The sequence below is a fragment of the Branchiostoma belcheri genome, unplaced genomic scaffold (assembly GCF_001625305.1).
Source record: "Branchiostoma belcheri isolate BF01 breed outbred unplaced genomic scaffold, Haploidv18h27 scaffold211, whole genome shotgun sequence".
In the NCBI taxonomy this organism is placed as follows: domain Eukaryota; kingdom Metazoa; phylum Chordata; class Leptocardii; order Amphioxiformes; family Branchiostomatidae; genus Branchiostoma; species Branchiostoma belcheri.
The window spans coordinates 124,972-136,084 of NW_017803614.1; the positions used below are offsets into that span (position 1 = coordinate 124,972).

The 11,113-nt window shown below is 41.2% G+C and overlaps 1 protein-coding gene across 1 annotated transcript; it reads right to left on the reverse strand.

Moving 5' to 3' along the window:
- Positions 1 to 7,744: 7,744 nt before the first annotated feature.
- LOC109469915 (CUB domain-containing protein 2-like) lies at positions 7,745 to 8,647 on the reverse strand. Its single transcript, XM_019768676.1, has 2 exons — positions 8,358 to 8,647; positions 7,745 to 7,886 (listed from the first exon to the last, which is right to left on the reverse strand). The coding sequence occupies exons 1-2, from the start codon at positions 8,645 to 8,647 to the stop codon at positions 7,745 to 7,747; spliced, it is 432 nt and encodes a 143-aa protein (XP_019624235.1).
- Between the last annotated feature and the right edge of the window lie 2,466 nt (positions 8,648 to 11,113).

Below are 11,113 nucleotides of genomic sequence, written 5' to 3' on the forward strand. Positions count from 1 at the left end.
AAAGTGTATTTCTGAGAGGTGCGGTTTAAATCGAACCAGCATGATCTAGCAGAAACGTAGTAGTTAGAATGCGTCATGGCATAGTGCAAGACAAAGATCGTGTAGAATTCAATCTCTCCTAGGAGACAACGGATTTCGATCAAAATTGGCCGAAATAAAGGTCCTTGACATGCTGACATATGGAATCTAATGTGTTTTTCATGAGAAAAACGTAAATAAAGCTGGCTCATTTGTAATATCGCACTTTCTGATGGCACAAGCACCTGTTCAAAGTTGAGGACGGGCGGGAGAATGGCTTGTATGTGATCTTCACGAGAGAAGTGACCAAACCTATTAACGTAGAGCTAGAATAGTAAAGGAGTCCATCATTGTTAAAGTTTCGTCCCGAAATATGACCTTAGCCATGTTTTAGAAAGACTTCAATACACCCTTTTGCTAGATGAAGTAAGCAAATTGACCCATGGCCAGCATCATCCCGTACGCGTACAGCATTAGGTCAGAACGCATAGGTGTTCACATCTCGCATAGGTTTTATTAAAAGACAGATACGACTTTTTAAACATAGAACTTTGCATTTCGTAAGTAAATATGGGTATCGATTTACTAAGCTTTCAAATATTCGCTAACGGAAAGGTTGCACGTGGGGAAAAAAAAACAATGTACATTTTGCACCTTGGAGCGTCTCGTAGAGATTTCGGGATAACGAAGAAGTGACAATTAAAGACGAGATACTGTTATGTAGAACGTAGTGTAACGTCAGACGTAATCTCTTATTTCATTTTACTTTCTTTTCTCATGTTTGTCGCCTTCCAAATATCCCTCGCACAATAAACTAACTGCGTATGTTAATGGAGATGCGTGCGCAATTGGAGGAATCACTCATGTACTGGTACAGACCAGACCCCATTTTCCTTCAGAGAAGTTTGCACAAATAATTACCAATATCCGTTATGGAAAAAGAGGGAAGTCAGATTTCAAGCCCACGGGTCTGGAATATGAGAGGGTCAAGAAGGAGGAACTACAACTATATTAAGATTTCAGGAAAGGGGCTAAACAGAAAATAAAAACAATGGAAGACTTTGATGAAGGTGATCGAAAACAATGCCTTCATAAGGTACAAGAGTCATCTGGATGAAACTGTAAGTTACTTCTAGGAGTCAAACTAGAGACATTACTAAAGATGACCAGTTCATCTACTAGATTTGCCTGATATACATACATGTACCAACTTTTAGTGTAATAGATGAATACAATATTTAAGGAGTGACGAACGTTGATAATTTGAACCTTGACCTTTTAGCTATACAAACCAGTGAGGTAAATCAGCAGCAAACATTCAGTGTTATATTTTTTGTAGTTTATTACTTTTGCACTTGCGTGTCAGTTAGAAATGTTGAATAGGTACACTTACTCATTTGTTATCATTACATTTCAGACATACAAACTGCATTACACTGACATTCAGCATCCTAATGTTTGAATAGCAACAAACTGCTGAATGTAATATGTAACACCACTGCACCTGGCATGGTGCACGTGGCAGCCATGATTGGCATAATAGTGGACAGGTGTCACAAGTAAGCCTCCTGATGTACCAGGCCAGATTTCAGTGGCCTTAGGACATAGGGACAGTATCAATTTCGAGCCCTTAATTTTGTTTGTCCTTATGTAATCTATCAATTAACATAATTAGATGATGACAAGCTTGTAAACCATGAACTCAAAAAGATTATAGATACATGATGTACTAAGCCACTTTAAAATGCTACCCACCAAAGACTCAAAATGTATTTAAACAGAGCAGGTATATTTCTTTTATCATGATACTGTCTCTAAAATCTAGGTAATTAAAGTTGTAATAGATAAATACATTATTTTTATTTAATCTTCAATGACACCTGGGTAGCTTCTTCAGCCAATAGCTGATTTCCAAGGAGGCCCAGGGGGGGTACAATAAGTAAAAGAATAATAGATTATACAAAGTACATAACAAAAGATGTAAATGAAATCAGTATAACTGAAAGTTATACATAAATAAATGAGTAATACGAAGTTCAACATGAACTGAGGGAATTTACAAGAAAACATAACTTCAAATCATAAACATAATCATTGTTACATGTACATTGAAAAGTAGTGTACCATGCACTTTGACTGTACACCTTGAACTAGCATTACTGTGCATTTGAATATAACATGACTAATACGAATAGCAGGTTTATTTCAATAAAATGAAATAACAGAAAATATGCCATTACAGCCACAATCACTGAATTGGGACATATTGGACAATTAAAAGAAACGTTATCTACAAATGGTTACCATAAGTATATACAGAAGAGCGGGGAGATTAGCCATTAAGTAGTTCAACAAGGAATGGTATTGTGCTGTTTCTAAACCTAGATGTTCTGCATTGTCATTATGTTTCTATGTGAACTACTAATCATAATCACAATTGAGTACAGCTGATATTCCTTTATGCATTGAGGAAATATATGGCAAAAAACATTCCTCTGAGACAGTGGCTGGTTGTACAGCACCCTTAGGTATGCATTATATGGTCCAGTAATAGGTTGTCCTGATGGGTTCTGCATTTCCCTTGAAGACAATGTCTATCCAGCCACATGTTGACTCTTGGCACCTGTATGTGAAATAAACAGAGGAAAAACTCAATGAAAAGTTATGTTCTGTTACCACATAACTATTAGAATTTTTCTAAACATTGTGGTCAAGGTGCAGGTAGACATGAGAAATATCTGCACAGCCCATACTAGTATTTTACCTGCAGGATGTACTCAAAGCCCTTAGTACATGAATAACTTTCATATTAATATTTTGGGGCAAAAAAGTAGAAATGCACCATAATGCTGCTCATCTTTTTGGACAAGACAAAGTATGCAATGTTCAAGGCACCAAGAGCTTTTCTGGGGTCAGCGGTGATTCATTTTGTACGGTTTCCTTTTAACTAAATTAATCTAGCAACTAACTTGCTATAGAGGGAATCTGTGCTGGTATGAAAGCCAAATGGCATGGACTTTGGTGTGGATGAGCTAGCTGCTGTATAGATAGATAGGACTCACACCAGAATACACCACATCATGCATCCCAACAATGATGCTGACAGTAATCCAACGAAAACCAAAATGACTTAAAACTTGGTAATGTGTAGGATTTCTGCAGTTTAGGTACAGGTGATTGCAGAGAAGTCCACTTCCTGATGGGGGTGGGTCCTGTGTGTCCAAGAAAACTTGCACTAGGCCACATCGTCTTAATTTTATGGATCACCCCTCTGATCACCCCCAAACTAGTGCGCATGGGCGAATAAGAAAAAAATTCTGGCTAAAAATAAAAATGGGATACAAAACTCAGGTATTGTGAATTTGCGTAAGTACATAGCGACATATACAATAAGCCGGTACATGCTAGCTTTTTATGGAATTTATGAATCGGCACTGTGTGTGTGTACTGAGTTCTTGCTGTCCTGGAGCTTCAGCAGCCTGGATTCCATCTTCCATAGTTACCACTGGCTCCGTATTGTCGCTAACTACCACGGACTAGCCTAGAGCCAGGCCAGAGCCTAAGAGTATGATATGTGATCTTTTTTTTTATAACTGGTGAAAATCAATGCACGCGCAGATGTCATCTAGAAATAAGTCGGTGTGGCCTTACTACTACTAGTAGGAATATGGGAAGCATTATCCTGGAATAGTCCACTTCTTGCTTGGGGGTGATTAATAAGAATGATTTTAACTTTGCAATGAAGAGGTCAACCATGCTCTAACCTAGTTTAATGGACAATTTTGTTCTGTACAATATAATCCTGGTCACTGAAATACTGTGGTCTAGTATTAGTTTTTCATGAAAAAAAAAGCTGTAGTTAGTGCCAGCAGTGACCCCCAAGATCAAAAATTGTATTTTATTGACACCAAGCTAGGTGTTACTGATTCACTGTGTACAGATGCTAGGTGTTAGTCGTTTACTGTGTACTGAAGCTAGGTATTACTGGTTCACTGTGCACAGGCTATGTGTTAGTTACTGGTTCAATGTGTACAAATATGTTACAGGTTCACTCTGCACAGGCTATGTGTTTCTAGTTGACTGTGCGCTGAAGCTAGGTGTTACTGGTTCACTGAGTACTGAAGCTAGGTGGAACTGGTTTACTATGTATTGAAGCTAAGTGCTACTGGTTCACTATGCACAGGAGCTAGGTGTTACTGGTTCACTGTGCACTGAAGGTAGGTGTTAACTGGTTCACTGTGTACTGAAGCTAAGTGCTACTGGTTCACTTTGCGCGGAAGCTATGTGTTACTGGGTCACTGATGATACTGGTTCACTGATGTGTTACTGGTTCACTGATGTGTTACTGGTTTACTGTGTTGAAGCTATGTGTTACTGGTTCACTATGTATTGAAGCTAGGTGTTACTGGTTCACTGCTGATACTGGTTCACTGATGTGTTACTGGTTCACTGTGTTCTGAATCTGAAGCCATGTGTTATCTGACATTGGGCTCTGACGCAGGACTTTACCCACCCCATCAAGCAGAGTTGGTCCACTAGAGAGTATATTTTACCCGAGTGTGGCAAAGCCTGGTAGAGGCTAACCCGAGACCTAGTAGTAGTAGACGCTACAGAGTGTACCTTACTGTACCTATGCCAATATGGGTTTCTCCCCTTATTAGGCTATACTGTCTTAATTCTATGGATAACATCCGCGCACAAATTGATTTTTGCCAATCCTAAAAAATCACATCGATCCTCTGAGGCTCTGGCCTGGCTCTAGGCCTGGGTAGTCCATGCTAGTTAGCCGGTGAGACCTCTTTCTGGAGGATGGCACCCAGGCTACCGAAGCTCCACAACTCAATATCTCAGTACATACGTACAGTGCTGATTCATAAACTTTGCAAAAACTTGTGGTATACGTCGTTATGTAATGACACAAATTCACAAACCATTTAATTAAGTCATGTGGCCTTCCTCCTAATTTCCATGATGACTCCTCACAGTTTATATATGTTATAGACCCAAAATGTTGGGGTTTCCTTTGTCAATATACTGTGAGAACCATGCTTATACAATATGTGTACGTGTGGTACCTCATCATCAGTATACCAAGCTTGGTGCACCTGATACCATGACCAAGGAAATATGGCAAATGCACTTGTATTGCTCAGATTACATGAGACCATTGATCTGAGATACACAGTAAGGTATGGATTGATATCAGGATAGCAGAACTAACAACTTTTGACCTAACTTTTAGCAGAACTAACATCATCTATTGGTAGATGCAACTATCAAAATTATATATGTAATGGCATGTTCCAGAAAGCCTGTGGGGTGGGTGGGGGTGAAAGAGGTCAAAAATAAACTTTTGTCCCTAGCCTTCTTGCAAACCAGGTTTGCTCAAACCCTCCCTTAATTTAGGGATTGAAATACTGGAAAATTGGATCTGTGCGGTTATTCCAATGTTACCTGCACCAGTGCTATATGCAGAGAAGAGTGTTTGGGCCCTAGTTCCTTGTGCTGATTTGCTTAAGTCAAACCCTTCCTAGTTCCATGTTAAGATTAGGGCAAATCCTCCCCTAGTTCCTGGTCCAGATTTTTGCTGCATTGACTGTCACCTTCATTAAGTTGAACAGGTCATCTCTGTCATTGTTCCAGGATTCCTGCGTAGCTATCTTCTGTTTTGAATATGTAATGTGAGTTTTGTGGTGGGGCTAGCTCCGGTTCATCTTGTGGTGGGAATAAAGTGTCAACAGCAGCTGCTGCTGTGCTGGGACAAGGATGTTGGGCAATGTATGTGTACTGTCAAATGGTATGGGGACACGTGTCACGGATCTCTTTGGAGCTGGACTGTCGTCAAAGATCACAGTCCTTGCCGTCACTTTCTGCCTTTCACACCGAAAGTGCTTGCTTTTGCCTCTGGCTTTTCCCATGTTTCATTCTGAAATAAGGCAAAAATAGCAACAAGTATTTTCTTACTCAGTTCCAGACTATAGAAAGTATGCCTCAATAGATTTGCAAATGTGCCCTCTTCTGCACAATTCATGTATAATCCATCTTCTTGGTACTATATAGTAGATGCTGATTTAGAAAAAATGAAACGCATATTGCTTAGGTTGTATTTTACAATTGTTCTCATTAGAATTATTACTCAAGCAAGGCAAGGACAGGTTTCTTCTGTATAATGAGCAAGAGCATTATTCCCTAACAAACACCTTCACTTGTCAACATTGTTGCAAGTTGTTTTGACTTTTTCTATTTAAAATTTATAAAATAAGCCCCCCACCCCACCCCACCCCCCTTTTGTCGCACACGCACCACCCACCACCCGAATTATATAAAGACGCGGTCCCGGCCGCTCCTGGAGCACCGTGATGCGCCTATTAAAGTGCCATTGACAGGAGGATAGAATATTTTTATACTGTTTAATCAGATGTATTAGTTTTCTTCTGTAGCCAAATGCTAATTTATTTTACCGGGAATATACATGTATAACGTTATAACGACCATACTATAGCTGGTTTCCTATAGCTAGGTGAGCTGCCCGGCTGAAAGATGGCCGTCTCTTCTCGCATAATTACGCAAGTCTCTCCCAAAACCACAGAATGGGTCCGACCATGCAGGAAATCTGACCCTAGGACCTTATATACTAGTATTCAAGAACAGACGCACTTAAAGTGATCGAGAAAGTTTGTAGAAACTTTTAGGTCGTCCTCACCACCCCCCTCCCCCATGCCTCGATATTTCCTGGAAACTTTTGGTAAAATTCCAGGCGAACGTTGACCTCAACTTTCGCATAAAGCATTCAAAAATGGGTAGCATACAATCACACTGAAATACCAAATACAAATGTACCATTAAGAGTAACTATAAACCATCAAACTTCAAGTCAAACACACGTACCTGTGGTGGTGATTTGAGACCGAAGCCGAGCGCGGCGTTGGTTTTGGGTTTCCCAGCATACCCTGGGGCGGTGACCCCGCCTGATCACCCAGCGTATGTCACCATCCATGAGAATCGCTGTGCTATCGTGGAAGGTGTCGGCTGTAGTACCGGCCGACTCGGCTACCACGATATGTATCGATGGAAGGTGGTCCCCTTTCCACGATAGTTATCGTGGAAGGCGATCGAACGGGGTGCCAAGGAAGGAATGCCGCTTGTCATGTAGCGTTTAGTTCCGAAGGGCTGCTGGTACCGAGAGGAGTTTCTCAGACTTCTGCCATGCTGTTGACCTCGGGTAGGAGCGAAAGCGTGTTCAAATACTTTTCAAATTTAGTTGCAAAGTCAGAGCACAAGTGTTCTCTTCGATCTGACAGGCGTTGTAGGTTGGGCAGCTTTAGAGTTTCACAGTACGAGCTGTGACACATTTCTGTACGCGCTCTAGGGCGGCGGACTGCAGGTTCTGTGTCAGCGCTGAGCTCCAACAGGGGGCAGCATACTCGGGTATGGGTACGATGCAGTGTTTTAGCCAGCCTTAATTTTTCCATCATTTCAATTTTGTTTGACGTAACATCATGCCAAAAGTTTGAAATCTTGACCTTCTTAATGTTGGCAGTCTAAACTTAGTTTTGTCCTTAATTGCTGATTTTTTTCCATCGAAGATGACGGATTGAGCACCTTTTTGTATGTTTTGAGCAGCAGAATCCCGTCAAGGATCCTGGCTAGAACAGTGCACACACACGTACACATATACATACATACATACATACGTACATAAGTACAACACAAAGGAATATACTCCTTAAAATTCGTGTGGTGACTTACGAGATGTGTAGGAGAAATTGAACCCCTGGCTTGCTTCAGGGACGTCAAATGTAAACCTCAGGAACATCACGTTAGATGTGCTGACGATAGGGCTGACTGACCACTGCCAACCCGTTAACCTAGAGATCCAAGAATAAATAGTAATTGAGCCAATCTATGTCTCAATTGAGCCAATCTATGTCTCAAAACACACAACACAATCGAAGCTTTTATAAGGATGTTTCGGGATATGTATTTATATACACCATAGATTGGTCATCACCATCTTTTTATAGCAACATTTCATGACCAGACATGGTGACGGCACACTCAAGTTATATCAGCTTATTTTTTGCCATCACCAACGCAGATAGAGGACAAATACGGAACAGGACAATACTCATTTTCACCTGTCAGTTAAGTGAGGAAAGTCGTGTAAAGTGCCTTTCCCAAGGGCACGCACAAGATCGGTGGCATGTCAGGACTCGAACCCGGGACCTCTTGGTTCCGAGTCGAGCACTCTGCCGCTATGCCACACGACCCCACATATTGCTAGCTGCAGCATTGATACGAGCTAGTTCTTATCAATAGATTACAGTTTAGGGCCTTACTCCTGTAACAGCGCCGCACTAGCACTGGCTCCATCGTAGATGCGCAGAAATTCATAATCTTCCTCCAGGTCGAAGCTGTCAAACGTGAGACGGATCGTGCTTCCTGCCGGGACGGTGATCAGCCACTCGCAGCTCTGGTTGTTGCCATAGTTACCGGGGTAGTTTGGTGACGTGACAGGACCTCCAGAGGGAGCCGTCAGGTTGCCTCCACATCCGGAGACGCCCGGTAACAGGAACACGAGGAAGCACAGGGCGAGCGCCTCCAACCTGCGCGGGGATGATCCCGCCATGCTGCCTGAGAATAATAGAACAGAAATGAAAATGAGTTTCTTTGCAGCTTCTATAGTTTTCTATAGACCATTGAGTGATTTGTCAAAGTTTTTTAAATGCACAAAAGCTGCTCAAAGCAAAAGGCACTCATGGCAAACGGAAGAAAATTGCATTTGTTGATGATTATTACATAAATCATATCAAATATGATATTTTCTTCCGTTTCCCATGGGTGCTTTTTGGTGCATTTGGGGTTTTCTGATGCACAAGATGTAAAATATCACCAATCAACAGAGTTTGTAGAAAAGCACTTTAGTTTGGTGAAGTTTGAGCACCATTTTTGAAGCAAATGTTTGCATAAATGTTTATGACACAATGTAAGAAGTTGTACATAAGTTACAAAAGTCAGATAGCCTCATACACTACTTGAGTCCTTTGATAATTAAAGAACCAAAATTACTGGTCAAATTGTTGCCATTGCTGCACTTTTAAAGGAAACATGACAAGACTATATGCCTGGTGCTGACAGTCAGTCATCTGGGACACGTGTTGTGGAATGTGTGTTGCAAAGGATGATGGGATAGTATTATCTCCCCCCCTGGTGCTCAGCGAAGGCGCTGTGCTCAGCGAATGTCCTATGTTCAGCGAAGGGGCTGTGTTCAGCGAAGGGGCTGTGCTCAGCGAATGTCCTATGTTCAGCGAAGGGGCTGTGCTCAGCGAAGGGACTGTGCTCAATGTATATTAGGCTTCTTGATTTATGCTGTTCACAGACAGACAAACGGGCAAACGGACAAACGCTACTGGAAACATAACCTTCTTGGCGAAGGTAATAACAGACTTATTCGATCCACGAAACGTGAAAAGTCTTATAAGCTTCCTAAGCTATAGTCTGCTCTTTTGCTGTGAGGATGAGCATGTACCATGACCGAATCGCGAAACTCTAAACAAATATGAAGAGAAGAAAACCCTTTAAATACGCAAGTTTGGTTTCTTATCTAGAGATAATTGCCACAACAGGTGATGCACAAAAAGGCCCGAAGATGCAGCTAAAACTAGATTCACCTCTGTCTACACTGACATGTGTCATTTTTCGCTCAGTGGCATGTATGATCCTCACGTATGGGTAAATACCTTCATATAGCGGACATTCCGTACTTCTGTACTGTACAATAACAGACTTATTCGATCCACGAAACGTGAAAAGCCTTATATAAGCTTCTTTTCAGCACTTGATCCATATATTGACGTCTGCTCTTTTGTTGTGAGGATGTACCATGACCGAATCGCGAAACGCTTAACAATATGAAAATGAAAAAAAAGAAAACCCTTTAAATACGCAAGATTTGCTTCTTCTATTAAGCACTTCATCCATGGTGAAAGCACTTTATCAATGGTGATGTCAGTTCTTTTGTTGTGAGGATGAACATGGCCGAATCGGGAAATACCAAGCTACATTTAAATAAGAACAGGAAAAAACATTTTCAATACGCAAGATTTGCTTCTTATCTAGAGATTATTACAACACGTGATGCACAAAAAGGACCGTCTAATAAATTGACCAAAGACCGTATCTAGTAATTGACGCATCTAAAACTTGTTTCACCTCTGTCTACCCTGATATCTGTTCTTTTTTCTCACTGGCACGTATAAACCTCACATAAAGCGGTATGTACATTCTGTACTTCAGCTAAAATAACAGACTTATTCGATCCAGGATAAACGTGTAAAGCCTTATAAGCTTTTCTTAAACTAATTTCTCCATAGTGACGTCTTCTCTTTTGTTTTGAGGATGAACATGACCGAATTGGAAAATGCCAAACAACTTCACAATAAAAAAAAAACTTTAAATACGCAAGAATTGTTTCTTATCTAGAGATTATTGCCAAAAAAGGTGATGCACAAAATGGACCGTACCCCACACGTGTCATGAATTTTTTTTGTTTGCTATCTCTCGGCTCGTTTCCCTTTGACAGTTTGCTTTGCTGGGCTGATTTTGTGCCACCTTATGTGTTGTTGCTTCCCTTTATTTGTAACCCCAAATTGATCACAGTCCCTTCGCTGGTTCGAATGGTTCAAACAAACGATCACGAAACAGTAAAGTTATAACTCATGCCCGTAGCAAGAAGAACCCCCCCCCCACAAGGCTCAAAGGTCCACTTTTTGGTCCACTTTTTATGTAAAGGTCCACTTTTTGGTCCACATTTTATGTAAAGGTCCAGAGGTTCAAAATTTTCCGGGGGACCCCACTAGGAACCTCGCGCCTACGACGCTCCAGGTCCCCTCAAGCAGTGGGAAGAGCCCTCCCCCCCATTCAAAATCCTGGCTACGACCATGTAACTACATGTCATTCTACCACCAGACAAACATCTTACCTGTCTGTCCACGACTCTCCCAAATCCACAAAAAAAACAGGACAACGCAGAAATGACTTCTTACTCCCGCCATTTCCTTCACTTATGTGATCTTATGTGCAAGGTAATGCCAGG

Coding starts and splice junctions, on each gene's coding strand:
- LOC109469915 (XM_019768676.1), bottom strand. CDS start 8,647: ATGGCGGGATCATCCCCGCGCAGGTTGGAGGCGCTCGCCCTGTGCTTC. Junction 7,887..8,357: donor AGTGCGGCGCTGTTACAGGA/GTAAGGCCCTAA, acceptor TTGGATCTCTAG/GTTAACGGGTTGGCAGTGGT.